Source organism: Acipenser ruthenus, chromosome 6 (genome assembly GCF_902713425.1).
Source record: "Acipenser ruthenus chromosome 6, fAciRut3.2 maternal haplotype, whole genome shotgun sequence".
NCBI lineage: Eukaryota > Metazoa > Chordata > Actinopteri > Acipenseriformes > Acipenseridae > Acipenser > Acipenser ruthenus.
This window is the reverse complement of record NC_081194.1, coordinates 583,908-605,034: the sequence shown is the minus strand read 5'-3', so window position 1 is coordinate 605,034 and position 21,127 is coordinate 583,908. Positions and strand designations below refer to the sequence as shown.

Here is a 21,127-nt window from a genome sequence, read left to right as displayed (position 1 = left end):
TTGAGAAGCATCATTTTTATTAATTTTCAAGTATATAAGCCATAGAGACATTCTATCTGGGAACATAAGTAATATATAAAATAGATGTTTATAAAATTGAAAACTATAAACTTGTGTTTTTATTTCCTAATGAACAAAAGGATTCTGCTGAAATGGCAGTCACATTTACAGAATAGATATTTAATCCCATTGTCCTAAAATAACATCTAGATTTAACATGAAGAGTCGCCAGTTGTTTAAAATCTCAAACGCTAAAGGATGATTTAGTCAAGAAAGGACAATCACTGCCATGTGAACCATTGGTTAGGTGAACTAACAGGGAGCTTGGTTCTGACACAAATACACTATATTACAGCTGCTGCATTGCACATCTTAAAACATGTTTGAAAGAGAATGGAGAATATGATGCAAACAGTACAGCGCACTGAGCAAAGGCTTCCTCTTCATGGCCTCTGCTGTTGCTTCATGAACAATTCTATACAATACCACCTCTCTTTAGTTGTATATCGCCATAGGTCAGGCAAATATGACATGCACTGTTTTTAAAAAATATATATAAATCCACCTCCAGCCCAATGTTTAAAATGACTCTGTTAAATTTAGGTAGAGATTTAATCCTCATGGAACACAGTACAATTATTTGTTTCTCTGTAGAAACGCGGCTGCATTAAATTAAAGGGATTTTAAATAATTGATTGTTTCTATTTTAGATGAATCCGAGCAGAAAATCTGTCTTCTAGAAATGGGCGATGAAACAGGACAAGCCAGTGCTCTGCAGTACAAGAATAGAAATGGACGATGGAACAGGACGAGCCAGTGCTCTGCAGTACAAGAATAGAAATGGACGATGGAAAAGGACGAGCCAGTGCTCTGCAGTACAAGAATAGAAATGGACGATGGAACAGGATGAGCCAGTGCTCTGCAGTACAAGAATAGAAATGGACGATGGAACAGGACGAGCCAGTGCTCTGCAGTACAAGAATAGAAATGGACGATGGAACAGGAAGAGCCAGTGCTCTGCAGTACAAGAATAGAAATGGACGATGAAACAGGACGAGCCAGTGCTCTGCAGTACAAGAATAGAAATGGACGATGAAACAGGAAGAGCCAGTGCTCTGCAGTACAAGAATAGACAGCCCAGAGTCCAAATGACAGGGTCACTTTAATGAATGATGGGAACTCATACAGAAGTAATAAGCACAGGGTTTAAATGAAGTCAGACTGTACATATGTTTCCCATGTCCATTTTATACATGTTCTGTTTGTTTCATGTCATGTTTCATGTCATTCAATCAAAACTTACAGCTATATAACCCCCCTGTTCTGTGCTGATATTCAATCAAATACTGCTAATGGGTGTCATACATTAGATCAGTTCTCAATTAAGGGCCTATCAAATGACAGCACATTTCTTGCTTTCTCAAGAGTGTGTCTAGCAAGGGGCTCCCGAGTGGCGCATCCAGTAAAAGCACTCGCTAGAGTGCAGAATGCGCTCTATAGTCTGGACGTCACCGGTTCGAGTCCAGGCTATTCCACAGTTGACCGTGGATGGGAGCTCACAGGGGGCGGCGCTCAATTGGCCGAGCGTCGTCCGGGGGGAGGGAGGATTAGGTCGGCCAGGGTGTCCTCGGCTCATCGCGCACCAGCGACCCCTGTAGTCTGGTCGGGCGCCTGCGGGCTTGCCTGTAAGCTGCCCAGAGCTGCGTTGTCCTCCGACGCTGTGAGGCGGCTGCACGGAGAGTCTGCAGAGTGTAAAGAAGCGGGCGGCTGATGGCACAAGCTTCGGAGAACAGCGTGTGTTCATCTTCTCCCCTCCCGAGTCAGCGCAGGGGTGGTAGCGATGAGCTGAGCCTAAAAAAAATAATAATCGGGCATTTCAAATTGGGTCGAAAATAATAAAAAAACTAATTGGCAACGACTAAATTTATTAAAAAAAAGAAAAAAAAGAGTGTGTCTATTTGGATTGAATATCACTATAGAATGGAAATAACGAGTCAAAAAGTGGTGCTGTATTTGTTTTGATTGAATCCCCCTCTAGCGGGCTTGAATGAATGGAGGGGAATGCAAATGCTAATTAACTCTGTCTTACAGTACAGTGCAATGCAGTAAGACAAGCAAGGGTAGACAACAATGTAGTAATATAAACACTTTGGCTCCCATGCAAGTTCCAAAAGAGTAAACAGACTGTTAATTGAACAAAACTTGGAAAATGGGAAGCAATACAATCTGCAATATGGATTTTTTTTTTGTTGTTGTTGTTAATATTCTAGAAATGCTAGAAATATTCAGAATTGTAATTTAAGGATTTCTAAATCATTGTGTGTTCAGAAATTGTTTCTCAATAATTGTAGAACATTGACAGTTTGTCTTTACTTCATTAAATTATGTAAAAAGTCAAACCGCACTTCGCTATCCCATGGTGCATTTCAATAGCCTCTTGTAAGGTTCCTAGCATGCTAACCCTTTCTTTGCTTGACCGCACTTCACTATCCCATGGTGCACTGCAGTAACCTCTTGTAAGGTTCCTAGCATGCTAACCCTTTCTATGCTTGACTGCACTTCACTATCCCATGGTGCACTGCAGTAATCTCTTGTTTTATAGTAACAGGCCCTTGCTCGTTAGGGTCTGGATGCGGCAGGAAGCTGCCAATCTTGTTCTAGCTCTCCAGAACATTCTCTGCTGTTACCGTTCAGCCTCACTGAATACATTATGGCCAGTCGACGCTGACAGAGCTTGTAAATGAAGAAAGTTAATTAGCGTTCTGGAAGGCAGCGTTTGCATATTTGCCTGACTGGATCGTCGGTGTCTGAATGAGCTTCAGTTTTGTGACATTGCAGGTGTTAAATATAGAACTGTATGTAATAGCAGTCGCTCTCCTCTAATAATTGACCATTAAAGGGTTCTAAACTTTGCTATTATTATCCGTGCTAATCGGTCCAGTCGGCTAATGCGAGGCTCTGATTAGGCATTGGCTGTTCATCAGCACAGATCAGCAATGCCTTTGTAAATCATGGAATATTCATCCTACATCACCCAAAACACATCATTATATATTCATGTGTGTTGCAGATTGCTACAGCATTAATATAACACAGCAGCATAGTCATTCAGCCCCACCACGTTGAATACATCTCAGATCCCGTCTGGTTATTTAGTGCCTCTGTGTCCACAGTTTAAAGCACTGTAACAGGCGATTCAACTAAGGTCTAGGAAACAAATAGGGTCATTAGTTATAAAAGCAAATAGGAAACAGCTAAACATTTCACGAGTCTCCTGAATGGTTATTAATCTGTGTAACCCTCAGCAGGGAAACCTTTTCTTTACTGACCAGCTGCAATGTAACATGCTCCAGATTACTGAAGAAGGAATGTCCCCTGATGAATCACACAGGTCAACTAACTGACAGTTTCCTTGAGCAGCTTGTTTTTTTTTTCTTGCAGGTTACAGACTTCCTCTCATTAGCACATTTTAATTAGCTGGATTTACATGCATGTTCCCTCTAGCAGATGGGCTCCGAGAGGATCGGGATTCTGTTTAGAACGCTCTGCACATCGGCTCCACTGATCAAGGTGCGTTTTTATACACAGCTGTGATGGGTCGTCATGAGATCACAGGCTCGAAGAAAGACTTACATCTTTACCAAAGTTTCAGACAGTTTTGATGAAAATCCAAGTGCCATATTGTTTACAACTGAATGACTTATGTATTCACATACAGAATGCATTCACAGTCAATGTTCAGATTTCAATCAACACAGTCAGAAATCAGGGTATAGATAACTCAACCCTGATTTTCTACATTTCCTCACGATCAGGATCTCGGGATTCGCCCATCCGAGTGGAACGACATGGGCCATGTCAAGAGATCTAACCCATGACATCACACAAAATGGGCCATGTCAAGAGATCTAACCCATGACATCACACGAAATGGGCCATGTCAAGAGATCTAACCCATGACATCACACGAAATGGGCCATGTCAAGAGATCTAACCCATGACATCACACGAAATGGGCCATGTCAAGAGATCTAATCCATGGCATCACTCATGCAATAGTTTGTGCAAATCAATTGAACGGGGTTGAAGTTATTAAAGTACAAAAATTAGGCTTTAACATTAAAGTGCCATCTCAACCCTTAGTAAAAACACTGTTTATTAACAAATAAGCACATTGAAGCATGTCGATACTGTAGTAACTCGAACTCGGACAGAGTGTGATCTTGAAGAACGGGTTTCTACCCTTGTATATACAGCATTATGAAACAAACTAACTAACACAATGATAGACACAATGACTGGAACAGAACCAGCCCCACTTCGAATGGGAAAATTAGTCCTAGTGGTGGAGTCAATCAATAAACACAAATAAAAATATACTTAATAAATAAATAAATAAATAGCAAGCATGTCCCTTGTCCTGATACCAATACCTGCTGGTTTCCTGGGGCAAGCACATTTACTGATCTCCAGTCAATACTGTTATTAAAACAGAAGCCTCTTGTGCATTTAACTTACACTTACACAAAGGCTAAAGAGACTCAAACACACTGGTAAGAGACATTGTTTTTTCACAGAGGGAACCTTTTATAATGATTTAACCAGATCAAGCAGCTCTTGGACCCTGCTGATCTCTGTGTTGAGTTAAGAAGAATACAGTCCAGTCACTGGCTTGACTCTCAATGCGCAGAAAAACAACAGCTCTTCAGCATGTTACTGTATGTCAATGGACCGAAAACTCGAAATCTGATTGGCTCAAAGCTAGTGCATAACTCCCTGCAACCTACCTGACGCCCCATCGCACACAGAAGCTGGAAGCAATACCTGGACTGCAGACCACAAGGAGAACAGTGAAGCCTCAGATACATCACATTGACATTCAATAGCAGTAGTACCCTCTGCATCTGCAATGAGCTGAATCACAGAGCAGTCCGGTAACATCCTGTAATCGCCTCTCTCAGAACCAAAGCAATCATTCCCAGCAGAGAGAATCACCAGATGTTCGCTGCTCCATAATTCTGCTCGCTCCAGATGTTGAATATTATTGCTTTGGTATGTCATGGACACAGCAGATAGAATTTGCTGTATTGTATCTAAGGTTTTGTTTTTGTGATGTGTAGGGATATTGCACACTGGGTGATTATGAAGGCACTTGACCACTTTGCACTGCTGCCATGGAACAATTAGACAATGAGACAGGTAAAGGCGACAAGGAAGAGTTACAATGTTCTTGGTCCACAGAACAGTGCTGAAGGAGGAGGAGGAGGAGTTCCATGTGTAGATGCTGAAAGGTTACTCCACAGCAGCAGTGCACAGTGCCCAGGTGAGCTGATATTCACTCTGCCCCTCCAGCTTCCATTGATAAAGTGTCACGCAGGTTACTTAGGATTATGGACTGTGTTTTAGCCAATCAGATCGCGAGTTTTCAACCCATGATATTTGCTGTAACATTGCAGTGTGCTTTGCAACAGAAGCTTAGTGATTCAAGCCGTCAGCTTTCTCTTAAGCCAAAGTTTGTAGGTGTTGCTATTTTTTTGGTTTGTTTTTAATCTCAAAATATGGATTGTATATATTCATAGCAAATAAATATGTTGAAAAAGCCTTTGTGGTTTTAAAGTCATAAAAGACTGTGAGGAAACTGAGATTCACTGCTTAGTAGTCTTCAGTTCTGTGTAGCGCTGACTCTTTCATTCCTGGTAGACTGCTGATTTCCTAAGAAAATTTCACTGTAAGGGAGCCTTTACTTCCTGTTCCTAAACCCCTATCCCACAAAAAACAGAGACACTACAGGGGCATACTTAGAAAGACAAAGTCATTGTCTCTTTTAAATGAAATCAGACACCCTCTTTGATTGTGGCTCCCTTGAGGGGTAGGGGAGGTGTCAGGGTCAGTTTAAGAACTCTGCAGACAGGCTCCTGCCGCAGCGCGCGGAGCGGAATTTGAGTTCCTGGTAGCACTGGACAAAGCTGTGGTAGATGAAGGTGATGGGCAGCGCCAGCAGGACAATGCCACTGACCACACAGACCCCTCCCAGCACCCTCCCGGGCATGGTGATGGGGTACATGTCTCCATAGCCAACGGTGGTCATGGAGATAATAACCCACCAGCAGGCAGCGGGGATGCTGGCGTAGTCCTCGTTGCCCATTTCCAGGTCCAGCCCATGCTCCAGCAGCTGGGACAGAGCCCCGAAGATGGCCATGGCCACACAGATGAAGACCAGTAGCATAACCATCTCACGGTAGCAGCGCTTCAGAGTCAACCCCAGTGTCTGCAGCCCCAGGAAGTGGCGGGCCAGCTTGATGAGCCAGAAGATCCTCATCATACGGAGCACGCGCAGGGTCACCCCGGCCCGCTGCAGCTGCGAGTTCTCACCGGTCAGCCCCGTCATCAACACGGAGATGTAGTACGGGGTGATAGCCAGCATGTCGATGATGTTCAGGGGCCGTCGCATGAACTTGCACTTGTCCTTCGACACGATGAAGCGCACGATGCACTCCGCCGTGAACCAGCCGATGCACACCGCCTCGATTATCCTGCAAGACACAAAGTGCAATAAAGGAGGGGGTGGGACTATTGCTTAGCATTTTATTTCAAAGGACGGGAGCCATTTGTGGGAATAAGGTTAACTGAGTTCGGATAGCAGACGATCAGCGCCTCAGTTAACATAAACTGGTTAATGATCGAGATCTGGTGACTACAGGCATTGCTGAATCATGAAGTGAGACCTATCATCTAAAATGACTCCTCTGGGATGAGGATTTAATGATCAAAAGTATTAGTTGCCAAGCCACTAAATAAGGAACTGATTCAAAAAGCATTTCAAGATGCAGCAGAGATACAGAGACCCAAACAATAAACCACATTCTGAGCAGGGTTTAAGAGAGACTTACAGATGCATATGGGTTGCTTGATGAAGTAGTGAATGATTTGTGAAGATGATGATAAAGCAGCACCCCTGTCCTGCTCTCCCATGTGCTGTAAGTCTCTCTCCTGACCCCTGTTCTGTGCCTGGATTCTTATTCTCCTTTTCCATGCTTCCCACATTTTCAGCTGCACGCTTCTCCCATGATGATCACAAACCTCTCCCTCCTTGCCGGTCCTGTTTCAATCTGCACGGCTCATATTTTACCTTCGTCAGTGCCAGTGCTGTGGAGGGCTGTGTGCTTTCCCCGTCTGCTGATCCCACAAAGTCACAACCACGCTCCACTGTGAGCATGGCGCGCCTATACATTACCTCTCTGAGTGACTGCCATGGAAGAGGTTTAATGTGGGAATAGACTGGGAAGTTAACAGTGTGATTAGTCAGATGGAAACAAGGCATTCACGAATGTTAAGGTGATTCAAGCTGACATAACCATTTGTTGGGTAGAAGATCCTTTTTGTTAAAAAAACAAAAATAAAATTGATTACAAAATGAATGTCCCATATACAGCAGCTGTATCTAGGCATCGCACCTCTCGTTCCCCTATCACAATGCAGCGTTTGATGTGTCGTCTCTGAATTCATTGCAGAACAACATTTTTAAGTACGTATCAACACATTAATGAATCGATTTATTTAATAGCTGCCAATAAACACTTTTGAATGGCAAGTATACCTTTCCGCATCAAGAATATATATTTAAAAAAAAAAAAAGTTCTTAACTTTTGCAAAATGTTACAATAGTTGACACGGTGCCAACCAGCTGGTCAGGCAGATGGAATTACTGATTGACTAAGCTTGTAATAAGCTTCACATCTTCATATACAAGCCAAGAAAGCGTATTGCAGTCTAGCAGGTTTTAAAGTGTTTGAGAGAGAATCAATGCATGTGTGTACATAGCGGTGCCACTCAAGTATGAAAGAAGCTCTAAAAAGAAGATCTGATTTAAAAAGACATCAGTCAATGCAACGGGTCTTCCTATCTGTTCCAGGGTGGTGCTGTAATTGAGAATTAAATATTGGATAAGGGACATACAGACAGATAGAACGTGCAAATCAAAATAATCCAGTTTGAAATTGAGTGGAATAAAACAGCAAAACATTTAGAAATAAATCTGGAGTCCGGAAATCTTGTTACAGGCCAAGGCTCACTATGAATGTTTCATTTATAACACTGTACTAGAGCTACTAGAGCTGTTAATCAGGTAAAAGACATGGAGTGGTCAGCCCAGAGTGAGGAGGAGCAGCGCTGCAGTGTCTCAGCTTCAGAGATGTTTTGGGGTAATGATTATCATGGAACTTATTCTGCCTGTTTTGAACATGGTTTGAGATGTTTATAAACTCCCATAACTTAAAAAAAACTCCATTATAAAAAAGGTAAAACTTATTGGAAACGGTGTCCAATGTCTCCACACTATACTATAACTAATTAATTGGTCTCCTATGTGGAAAAAAGTCATACAAAGTTATTTAGTGTCACACCCAGCACTGGGAGCAGTTTGTTTGTCTGTTCTGTTGAGGGGGCTTATTTTCCTAAAGTGCACAAGCAGTCTGACAGTTTTGAGTGGGATCATTTTTCTCTTTACAGATCTGCAATGTTTAAAGAGTTAAACACCTGCACAAAGCAATGGTGTCAAACATCTATCAGAAGTGTGATAGGACAGTAAACAATGCCCTTGCAATACCTACCTAAAGCCATAGTAACATGCCCCCCTGTGTTACTTACAGATCTCAGTGTTCTCAGTATGGAGTTGACAACAGCACTAAAGGATGCACTGCTGATTATCATGGGGTTGTATCTGGGAGTAAAAGGAGTTTTGGCAGAGAGTCACCAGCATCTCAGGAGTACTCTAGCTGCAATTTCATTAACACACAGTATAGTTGAGCGATAGACCATTTTAATCAGAGGTATAAAAATACAACTGGGGACATATAAAATGTCATAAATCCTTCTTGAAGAAGAAGAAGAAGAAGAAGAAGAAGAAGAAGAAGAAGAAGAAGAAGAAGAAGAAGAAGAAGAAGAGGAAACACAATAATAATAATATGTGTGGAATAAACCCCATGATGCCTACAGCTTGAGAATCCTCTTTGCAGTGTGCTCTACAATGAGCTGCTCTAGTGAATCTTCTTTGCAGTGTGCTCTACAATGAGCTGATCTAGTGAATCCTCTTTGCAGTGTGCTCTACAATGAGCTGCTCTAGTGAATCTTCTTTGCAGTATGCTCTACAATGAGCTGATCTAGTGAATCCTCTTTGCAGTGTGCTCTACAATGAGCTGATCTAGTGAATCCTCTTTACAGTGTGTTCTACAATGAGCTGATCTAGTGAATCCTCTTTGCAGTGTGCTCTACAATGAGCTGATCTAGTGAATCTTCTTTGCAGTGTGCTCTACAATGAGCTGCGCTAGTGAATCCTCTTTGCAGTGTGTTCTACAATGAGCTGCTCTAGTGAATCTTCTTTGCAGTGTGCTCTACAATGAGCTGCTCTAGTGAATATTCTTTGCAGTGTGCTCTACAATGAGCTGATCTAGTGAATCTTCTTTGCAGTGTGCTCTACAATGAGCTGCGCTAGTGAATCCTCTTTGCAGTGTGTTCTACAATGAGCTGCTCTAGTGAATCCTCTTTGCAGTGTGCTCTACAATGAGCTGCTCTAGTGAATCTTCTTTGCAGTGTGCTTTACAATGAGCTGCACTGTTCTGCATGCCGGCTGTTCTGTTCCTGCTACTGGCCACAGTGAGCTTCCTCTTACTGGCTTCAATTTATAAATGGCTTAGTGTGTGTTACATTGAACCTGATAGACAGTTCTGCCTTTCAGAGCCTGGGACTCCTCTCCGTGACTCCTGGCATGGACACTCTGCTTGTCAGGCTGGAGGAGGAGAGCTCCTTTAGTTCAGCTGGTAGCCTCCCTCTCGGCAGCAGAAGGGCAGTTTAATTATTTTTATAACAATTCTGCCCACCGGAATCATGACGATGACAATCTGGACAGGACTCACAAGTACAATATACAGAATAAACATGCATGGTATAAATACAAGCATAATTACACAATCTGTATAAATTCACAACCACAAACACAAACAATGATATTTACATTGCACCGTGCTTTTCTTGTGTTATACTATGCATCAACTGTTTAGATTGTTATAATGCTTTACCCTGCTCTGAATTACCATACTTGCCTAGACTTTCTCTACGTTTTAATACACTTTGCTGTGTTTTTATCATAGTATACCATTACACCTGTGGCATGACACAATAGCATACAGGGCTGCACAACAAAACATCTTTAGAATCTCACACAGCATACTGAGTAATACGCTCCAGTCCTGTACAGTATCTCAGGTACGTCTTTAGAATCTCACACAGCATAGTGAGTAATACGCTCCAGTCCTGTACAGTATCTCAGGTACGTCTTTAGAATCTCACACAGCATAGTGAGTAATACGCTCCAGTCCTGTACAGTATCTCAGGTACGTCTTTAGAATCTCACACAGCATACTGAGTAATACGCTCCAGTCCTGTACAGTATCTCAGGTACGTCTTTAGAATCTCACACAGCATAGTGAGTAATACGCTCCAGTCCTGTACAGTATCTCAGGTACGTCTTTAGAATCTCACACAGCATACTGAGTAATACGCTCCAGTCCTGTACAGTATCTCAGGTACGTCTTTAGAATCTCACACAACATACTGAGTAATACGCTCCAGTCCTGTACAGTATCTCAGGTACGTCTTTAGAATCTCACACAGCATAGTGAGTAATATGTTCCAGTCCTGTACAGTATCTCAGGTACGTCTTTAGAATCTCACACAGCATACTGAGTAATACGCTCCAGTCCTGTACAGTATCTCAGGTACGTCTTTAGAATCTCACACAGCATACTGAGTAATACGCTCCAGTCCTGTACAGTATCTCAGGTACGTCTTTAGAATCTCACACAACATACTGAGTAATACGCTCCAGTCCTGTACAGTATCTCAGGTACGTCTTTAGAATCTCACACAGCATACTGAGTAATACGCTCCAGTCCTGTACAGTATCTCAGGTACGTCTTTAGAATCTCACACAGCATAGTGAGTAATACGCTCCAGTCCTGTACAGTATCTCAGGTACGTCTTTAGAATCTCACACAGCATACTGAGTAATACGCTCCAGTCCTGTACAGTATCTCAGGTACGTCTTTAGAATCTCACACAGCATACTGAGTAATACGCTCCAGTCCTGTACAGTATCTCAGGTACGTCTTTAGAATCTCACACAGCATACTGAGTAATACGCTCCAGTCCTGTACAGTATCTCAGGTACGTCTTTAGAATCTCACACAGCATAGTGAGTAATACGCTCCAGTCCTGTACAGTATCTCAGGTACGTCTTTAGAATCTCACACAACATACTGAGTAATACGCTCCAGTCCTGTACAGTATCTCAGGTACGTCTTTAGAATCTCACACAACATACTGAGTAATACGCTCCAGTCCTGTACAGTATCTCAGGTACGTCTTTAGAATCTCACACAACATACTGAGTAATACGCTCCAGTCCTGTACAGTATCTCAGGTACGTCTTTAGAATCTCACACAACATACTGAGTAATACGCTCCAGTCCTGTACAGTATCTCAGGTACGTCTTTAGAATCTCACACAGCATACTGAGTAATACGCTCCAGTCCTGTACAGTATCTCAGGTACGTCTTTAGAATCTCACACAGCATACTGAGTAATACGCTCCAGTCCTGTACAGTATCTCAGGTACGTCTTTAGAATCTCACACAACATACTGAGTAATACGCTCCAGTCCTGTACAGTATCTCAGGTACGTCTTTAGAATCTCACACAGCATACTGAGTAATACGCTCCAGTCCTGTACAGTATCTCAGGTACGTCTTTAGAATCTCACACAGCATACTGAGTAATACGCTCCAGTCCTGTACAGTATCTCAGGTACGTCTTTAGAATCTCACACAGCATACTGAGTAATACGCTCCAGTCCTGTACAGTATCTCAGGTACGTCTTTAGAATCTCACACAGCATACTGAGTAATACGCTCCAGTCCTGTACAGTATCTCAGGTACGTCTTTAGAATCTCACACAGCATACTGAGTAATATGTTCCAGTCCTGTACAGTATCTCAGGTACGTCTTTAGAATCTCACACAGCATACTGAGTAATACGCTCCAGTCCTGTACAGTATCTCAGGTACGTCTTTAGAATCTCACACAGCATAGTGAGTAATACGCTCCAGTCCTGTACAGTATCTCAGGTACGTCTTACCTATATGGTAACATTATCCTGGGAGACAGTCAGCATGGTTTTAGGAAAGGGAGATCGTGTCTAACTAACCTGCTTGATTTTTTTGAGGATGCAACATCGACAATGGATAATTGCAAAGATTATGACATGGTTTATTTAGATTTCCAGAAAGTTTTTGACAAAGTCCCACATAAATGATTAATTCTCAAACTGAGCACAGTAGGGATTCAAGGAAATGCATGCACATGGATTAGGGAGTGGTTAACATGTAGAAAACAGAACGTTCTGATTAGAGGAGAAACCTCAGAATGGAGCAAGGTAACCAGTGGAGTACCACACAGATCAGTATTAGGTCCTCTGCTATTCCTAATCTACATTGATGACTTAGATTATTTTATAGGAAGGAGTGGCAAACACGATTGCAGCAGCAAAGGTCATTCAAAATGATCTAGACAGCATTCTGAACTGGGCAGACACATGGCAAATGCCATTTAATAGAAAAAAGTGTAAAGTATTGCATGCAGGCAATAAAAATGTGCCTTATAAATACCATATAGGAGATACTGAAATTGATGAAGGAATCTATGAAAAAGTTTAGGAGTTTATGTTTACTCAGAAATGTCTTCATCTAGACAATGTGGGGAAGCTATAAAAAAGGCCAATAAAATGCTTGGATATATTGTGAAAAGTGTTGAATTTAAATCAAGGGAAGTAATGTTGAAACTTTACAATGCATTAATAAGACCTCATCTAGAATATTGTGTTCAGTTCTGGTCACCTCCCTACAAAAAGGATATTGCTGCTCTAGAAAGAGTGCAAAGAAGAGCAACCAGAATTATCCCAGGTTTAAAAGGCATGTTGTATGGAGACAGCCTAAAAGAATTGAATCTATTCAGTCTTGAACAAAGAAGACTACGTGGCAATCGGATTCAAGCATTCAAAATCCTAATATATATATAGATATCCATATATATATATATATATATATATATATATATATATATATATATATATATATATATATATATATATATATACATGGAGAAGATCGTTGCGAATTACCTGTACTGTACCACGACCGTTGAAATGAATCTCAATAGCAAAGTTAAATGCCTTCTCTTCAGAGCCGCTAATATGTTAAGTAGTCCAAACTTTCCGAGCAACCTACAGTACAAATGCTTCATTGTATCCCAATGCAGAAAGCAGGTACAGCTGAGATTCACACTCTGCATTCTGGGTGGGGTCTCGCTGATTGTTTTGTAAGATCGGTGGTTGTTGCCTTTTGTTTGCTTGGTTGATCAGGATGCAATGTTGTTAAGGCATTTGATACAGTCTAGCGGCGTTGCTATTTGTGTCTTTTCAAGTTTAGGTTCTGGTGAATTGAATGGCTGGCTATAAGGTAAGGAGCCCTTTGACAACTCCAGAGGCGAGCAAGAGACACGCCCCAAATCCGGACATCAACACCCGCTGCCTGCCAGCCAGACCCCAGCCTCTCTCAAACAGAGCCCGGTGCGTGTGCTGGACTGTGTGTCGGTGTTTGTAAAGTTGATTCGTGTCCACTGGAGAATTGAGACTCGGCTGTGACTTGAGTCGCCCGTGCTTACAAAAGTGAAAGTCATGAGTTATAAACGGATAAATTGCAAAGTCGATCACCGAGGTAATCCCTCACAGAGGCGTTCAGCACCACGGTCAGCTCCCGTCTGCGGGAAAGATCTGAAACGCAATTTTCACGTACGGACAGTAAGGTATTAAATCGCTGTTGATTTTTCAGGTAGCAATGTTAATCAATACTTCCTATTAAAGTTATTTTAAAAAGCCAGATAGCAGAGTTATCCACCCGTTGCTTTATTCTAAACAGATCGGAGAAACTCCGGAGAAAGTGTCAGTGATGGCCGAGAAATATAATCTACCAATGACGCTGGAAGTGGGTCCTGTTGTGTCGTTATTTGATCTGTGTGGTAACAGCACCGTCATTATGCAGATAGATACACGATACTGACAATAACACGCCGATGAAACAAACAGTCGTGTCTGAAAAAGTGTATCTGGGAGTTATTCATGATTTTCATGGCCCCGACTCTCAGGAGCTCTCTCCCAGCTCCAGTGCGTGCAGCTCCCACAGTCTCTTATTCAAATCAGCTCTCAAGACCCACCTGTTCTCTCTTGCTTTCAATGCTCTTCAAGCCTGATATCTGTTATTAGCTGTTGTCTAAGCTGTTGTCTAAATTGCTATTTCAGGTTTTTCACTCCATCTTATTCATATGATTCTGTATGACACACGCATCCACAATGTTTAGAATTCACATCCTAGCCCTGTATTTAATGTAATGTGCCTGTAGTTAATGTATTTGCATTGTAACATGCCAGTATTTAATGTTTGCATTGTGTTTTTTTTTTACTGTTTGTATTTAATGTACTATGCCCTGTATTTCACTGTATTTAATGTATTATGCATTGTTCCTCACTATCTTGTAATGCGCTTTGTGATGGTGGTCCACTATGAAAGGCGCTATATAAAATAAAGATTGGTTGATTGATTATATTTTAAAGATCTCTACTCTAGCAGTCTGTAGTTTACTCCCCTTTTTTAAAAGGAAATAAAGCCAATAAATCAAATAAAGATGCATTCCCTTTCCTAAAATAAATCTCTAGAGTAATGCATTGTTTTATTTATTTATTTATTTTGTATTATTGGGTTATGCACTTATGACTGAATGGCCATTCTGTCCGGTGTTCTCAGCAAAAAGGATCTGGAATCAAAACGCATACATTGCACTGTATTTGTTCTGGTAAAATATTATTAATATTATTATTATTATTATTATTATTATTATTATTATTATTAATAATAATAATAATAATAATAATAATAATAATAATAATAATAATAATACCAAATGAGAATTAACTATGCACAATAGTTAGGTATACCAAAAGCAATCCTGAATATGTTGGATTTTCAATTTGCCTACGTTGTGTCGAGTATTTATAACTTGCTTGCAGCTTGGTTTAACCCGAGTAAATGCATAGGAAACCGCCCGCAGCAAGACGCCTTTGTCTGGTTTCATTGTGTTGTAAAGCCCTAGAAATATAAACTTGATAATTGTGCTTAATGCAAAGTATTTATTAAAACTCTAGCTACAATAAGTGCTTTTAAAAAATAGATAACAGCAATCTCACCCTCCCAACAGACATACAATTTAAAATAAGTACGTCATCATACATTTATTTTAAATAAAACGTAATGTTTGGTCGACAAAGTCCAGTAATATCTGCTGGTATTGAATTCTCTCTCGAAACGCCTTCTTATCTGGGTGTGTAAACAGTAAACCCTGCATTGTGAAACTGTGTTCCAATAAGCAGCTGCTGTATAGCAAACCCCAGCAGTGATACTGGTGGATGAATCACATTGAAAACGGATACTGTGACGTTTCGAGTGATGTTCTCCTGAGTTGAATGACAGAAGTACCCTTTAACATTCGTATTTTTAAAATTACTTTTAGGAAAGTAGATTTTTAAAAATACGCCTAACTTAAGCGATAAATATATATATATATATATATATATATATATATATATATATATATATATATATATATATATATATTTCAGATAGATAGATAGATAGATAGATAGATAGATAGATAGATAGATAGATAGATAGATAGATAGATAGATTTAATTGATTTGTTTGTTTGTTTGTTTGTGTGTTTGTTTTTCCTTTTGGTCTAGTCCAAAGTTTGCATTTTTTTTTGTATTCTGTAAAGCTAAATGTAAGAAACGTCTACCATGCAAGGATCTTGCGTGCTTTGATATTATGTTTAGTACTGTGCTAAACATCATATCAAATACAAACTAATACAACAAAACAGTACTTTGAAAATCTTAGAATATTTGAACAAAGGGTTTTGTGGCGCTCAAGGCTAGAGAGTGTCCCCCGCTTCTTCAGCCAGCGTTGTCGTGAATCACTAGACCTTTTTCAGTTAACTTTCATCCATTTATTATTTGTAGATTCGAAATACTCTTTTATAGAAAAGAAATCGAAGCTAATCGTGTTTTCTATTAACGGTAACATGTGTCACGCACTCAAGAAAATAACATCATTACTCAAACCACAGGCTCCCATCTGGGTTTTTCTGACATTAAATGACTTTATCGTGAAACCAAATAAATGTTATTGAAAACAAACACACAGGACAGGATTCCCTGACTGAGTCGGGATAACAGTGTTCTTAATCAGCGTTGTTGCAAACAGCCCCAGTGCGATCATCGGGTTTGCTCTGTCAGTCACTGACTGGAATAAGATGGTGGAGGTTTCCTAGTTTAGCTGCTTTAATCTACTCTACGGCATTTGTTCAAACGGGTTGCACATGGGTTGATCAGATTCCTAACTCCTGCTGAACAACCACACTTTTCAATAATGTTAACAATGTGGCAGGCTAACTGTATGTCATGCTAGAGAAATAAAATAAAGTATAAATACCCGGAGTGATCCGTTAAGTGCTCTGTGTACCTGTGCTCGTCCACGCTTCTGTTCTCTGCAGTTTTCCAGTCTGGCAGCGTGCTGGCACATAGGATAACCATGGACACAATCACAAATATTACCGACACCGAGGCCAGAATCTGCGCGGCTATGGAGGACGTGGGCTCCTCAAAAGTCCTCCGCATCCTCTCCAGCCACTTTGCGCTCCTTCTGCCCCGTCCCGCCGGGTGCTCGCCCTCTTCCTCCACTCTCAGCTCGTCCTCTGTTTTCGTGTCCTCCTCTGAGTAGTAGGTGTAAGTCTCGGACATCCTGTCGTCCAGTCGCCTTTGGCAGCAGAACTCCAGGTGCGCGCTTTCCAGCCCCCAGTAGATCATCTCGTTGTAGAAGGCCAGCTCGCACATCTGCGGGGCGAAGCGGAGCTTGCCGTACTTGACATAGAGCATGATAAAGCCGAAAGCTTCCGAGTGCCGGTCAAAGAAAAACTCGTTCCTCTCCCGGTCGTAGTCATCGCACACTTCCAGCACCTCTTTCTCCGACACGCAGCCGTGGAGCCGACTGACTCTCCTGAGAGGGAAATCCTTGATCACATCTCTGCGGAACACGTATTTGGTGCCACCCACATTCAGAATGCAAGTGCGGCTTCCAAACTTCATTTTAGTGCAATCCACACAGCAAATATTATTTACGCACGGATGCAGTCCAGACAGACCCCCTCTAACCCCCTTAAACTCAAGCAGAGAACACCGCAGATGGACTCTCTGGATCGGCAAAGATATCTTCCATCATCACCACACTCTTTTCCCGAGTCCAGATACAGGTGACCAAATGATACATTTCCAGACGAAACGAAATCGAGTGAGATGTCAGTACAGAGAAGGCAGTTATCCTTTCTTTCCGCTTTTAAAATGCAGTAGTAAGTAGTGAACGAAAGAAAAAGTCACTTCTGATAAGAGCGACCGCAGCGCTTTATAGTTGTGTACTTGTTCTCAAGTCGAGCTCTCTCTCTCTCTCTCTCTCTCTCTCTCTCTCTCTCTCTCTCTCTCTCTCTCTCTCTCTCTCTCTCTCTCTCTCTCTCTCTCTCTCTCTCTCTCTCTCTCTCAGCTCTGTAGCTGGCAGTTCTGTCGAATGATGTCACGCACAGGCACACCTTCGCAGTGTACAACAACTGAATGAACTCTCCCGGCATCTGTACTCACTGAGGAAAGCTCCACTGTTCTGTTATTCTTCCATGGCTGCTGGAGTTGTTAGTTTGTTAATGACTTGGTATGAAGTGGTTATTGATCGGACTATCTTCTTTCCAATTACGTACATCTTTAGGAGTGTCCCTGCTTATTCATTCTATCTGCGAGAAATCAAAATCGAACGCTTTAAAATGTGATCAGTATTAAAATGCAGGTTTAGGACTATTTCATGAGAATTATTGTAGAATATAACTGTGCTATATTGTTTTAAATAACCCATGGTGACCTGTTTGACTAACTCAGGTTGATAGGTCATGGGATGGAGCGGGGAGAACTGACTGAGCACAGCCACACAGGAACTGACTGAGCACAGCCACACAGGTACTGACTGAGCACAGCCACACAGGTAGTGAACGAGCACAGCCACACAGGTACTGACTGAGCACAGCCACACAGGTACTGACTGAGCACAGCCACACAGGTACTGACTGAGCACAGCCACACAGGTAGTGAACAAGCACAGCCACACAGGAACTGACTGAGCACAGCAACACAGGTACTGACTGAGCACAGCCACACAGGTACTGACTGAGCACAGCCACACAGGTACTGACTGAGCACATCAACACAGGAACTGACTGAGCACAGCCACACAGGTAGTGAACGAGCACAGCCACACAGGTACTGACTGAGCACAGCCACACAGGAACTGACTGAGCACAGCAACACAGGTACTGACTGAGCACAGCCACACAGGTACTGACTGAGCACAGCCACACAGGTACTGACTGAGCACAGCCACAGGTACTGACTGAGCACAGCCACACAGGTACTGAACGAGCACAGCCACACAGGAACTGACTGAGCACAGCAACACAGGTAGTGAACGAGCACAGCCACACAGGTACTGACTGAGCACAGCCACACAGGTACTGACTGAGCACATCAACACAGGAACTGACTGAGCACACAACACAGGTAGTGAACGAGCACAGCCACACAGGTACTGACTGAGCACAGCCACACAGGAACTGACTGAGCACAGCAACACAGGTACTGACTGAGCACAGCCACACAGGTACTGACTGAGCACAGCCACACAGGTACTGACTGAGCACAGCCACAGGTACTGACTGAGCACAGCCACACAGGTACTGAACGAGCACAGCCACACAGGAACTGACTGAGCACAGCAACACAGGTAGTGAACGAGCACAGCCACACAGGTACTGACTGAGCACAGCCACACAGGAACTGACTGAGCACAGCAACACAGGTACTGACTGAGCACAGCCACACAGGTACTGACTGAGCACAGCCACACAGGAACTGATTGAGCACAGCAACACAGGTACTGACTGAGCACAGCCACACAGGTACTGACTGAGCACAGCAACACAGGTACTGACTGAGCACAGCAACACAGGTACTGACTGAGCACAGCCACACAGGTACTGACTGAGCTCGGCCACACAGGTACTGAACGAGCAGAGACAGACACACACACAGACAGATGGGTTCTGATCAAAACCAATGCACACAAACATTACAAACTAAGGTACCACCAGAATATATGATAAAAAAAAATAAAAAAAATAGCTGTTGTACTTTAATAAGCATTTTGCAGTTTAAATATTTTAAACGAGAGAAAAAAGTGCCAAGCTCTGTCTGCAACATCGGCTGCAGAGCACCACTCGGCTGCGTTCGTGGTTCTCCGTGAGGTGCCCGAACGTTCAGATTTCCACAGATCTTGCCCCCCCAAGACAACAAGCTGCGTCGAGTCGTGCTCAGGGTTCCGCCTCTTTTCCCTCATTCTCTGCCAATCATCCTCACCCCTCCTCCGCTGAAACATTCCTCTGGTATAATGATGCATTAACACCCTTTCGCGTGTGCAGCCAGGGAAGAGGGAAGAGGGAAAGGGGGGAGTTCTTTAAATCTCTCCCGCTCAACTGCAGTATCTCGTTCGGAATTAGACAAGCTTTTATTTTTTATTTTTCTAACACTCCGGGAGGGCTGAAATGGCGGCCAACATGTACCGGGTCGGAGGTATGTGTCTCGGTTTTGAAATGCAAAAGCGACCCTTTCTTATCTTAGTAGCACTTGGTCAATGCACTTTTTCAGAATATTTTTGCAGAAGTGCATTGTGTGGGAAAGAGGCAATGGACTCCCTTGCGGCTCCAGTCAGTTCAGGATGAAGTACCTGGGTCGGGCCTTATATGTGTGTCGACCGTCCTGCAAAGGCCGTTTAACTAACAACCGTGTGTATTATTTGATTAACCCAAATTGTATTTAACAGAATCACAAACAAACAAGCAAACATTCGCGTAACAAGCTGGAGGGGTCACAAAACACACACGTTTAAAAAGTCGACCCGTGGTAGGTACGGCTATGATAGCCGGCAACGTGTTTTATTTCCTTTATTTATTTATTTATTTATTTATTTACATTATCACGTATGCCACTAGCAGTACAACTACAATAATACTTGATATATTTCAGATTCCTAGAAGTATAATCCAATCCGGCCATTTTGTATTCTAATGTGGGCTCGGGTTTGATTATGTACATTAAATACATTTAAAATAAAAAAACAAAACATTTAAATGAATTGCATGAAGTCGCTACCGGCGGACCGCTTGTAGGTTAATCGCTGAGAAACCCGAGTGTTTGACTACGAAGCCCCCCTCTCTTCAGTCTCTCCTAACTTAGTTGTGAGTTATGTAACACCGGGAGGTTGTCGAGCCCTGGCATTTGTGCGTCAAAACAACGTGGACGCATTTCAAACAAGAATGTTTAGTTTCTCTGCGTTCTAAACTGGGCGAGCAGGTACAGTGCACCGGTAGGGCTGTCGTTGTTCCTAGGCCTCCAGTAATTCTGCCATGTAGACACTCCCAGGTAAACTACTTGAATTGGCTGATGTGAATCGTGACTGGAGTGCACAGACTTGGTGGTTATACAGTGAGGTGCCGCTACTGTAAACTGTATTATAAATAATATTGCATCCTTCTTTATACTCTGAGTCGTGCCGGCTGTTGTTTCCAACTCCTGAAATGATACATTAAGATTCAAATATAAGTGTTTCCCATTTGATCTCTGGGCTTTGCTTCATTTCATTTCATTATGCTGCAGGTTAGTTGCAGTTGTGGCCATTTAATGCCATATTTAATATATAGATGTGTGTGTTTAATGATATCTGAAAAATCCTGGCAAACTCGGATGGAAATGCGACTCCTACTGCACAGCAGTTTCACCCATTCCAGCTTGTACTACCAGCTTGATTAGCCACAGTGCGT

At 42.3% G+C, this 21,127-nt stretch overlaps 2 protein-coding genes across 3 annotated transcripts in view; one reads left to right on the top strand and one right to left on the bottom strand.

Moving 5' to 3' along the window:
• Positions 1 to 17,643, bottom strand: LOC117411579 (potassium voltage-gated channel subfamily G member 3-like). 2 transcript variants are annotated; one of them, XM_034019229.3, is made up of 2 exons: positions 16,654 to 17,643; positions 1 to 6,533 (listed from the first exon to the last, which is right to left on the bottom strand). In XM_034019229.3, exons 1-2 carry the CDS (start codon positions 17,304 to 17,306, stop codon positions 5,888 to 5,890), a joined length of 1,299 nt encoding a protein of 432 aa, XP_033875120.1. In that variant the 5' UTR covers positions 17,307 to 17,643; the 3' UTR covers positions 1 to 5,887. The 2 variants fall into 2 exon arrangements, with proteins under 2 accessions (XP_033875120.1, XP_033875121.1); XM_034019230.3 differs by having other exon boundaries at positions 16,684 to 17,643.
• A 1,995-nt stretch (positions 17,644 to 19,638) lies between these two features.
• LOC117410602 (metastasis-associated protein MTA3-like) overlaps positions 19,639 to 21,127 on the top strand; it is a 63,885-nt gene continuing 62,396 nt past the window's right edge. Inside the window, exon 1 of the mRNA XM_059024809.1 lies at positions 19,639 to 19,880. Coding sequence (XP_058880792.1) covers positions 19,853 to 19,880 — 28 coding nt within the window. The 5' untranslated portion in view covers positions 19,639 to 19,852. The remainder of the gene's footprint in view (positions 19,881 to 21,127) is intronic.

What these genes read in the sequence shown, in the direction of transcription:
- LOC117411579 (XM_034019229.3), bottom strand. Translation starts at nt 17,306, where the DNA reads ATGAAGTTTGGAAGCCGCACTTGCATTCTGAATGTGGGTGGCACCAAA. An exon ending in CACTTAACGGATCACTCCGG is followed by an intron (nt 6,534 to 16,653) that starts GTATTTATACTT and finishes TGTGTCTTGCAG; the next exon opens with GATAATCGAGGCGGTGTGCA.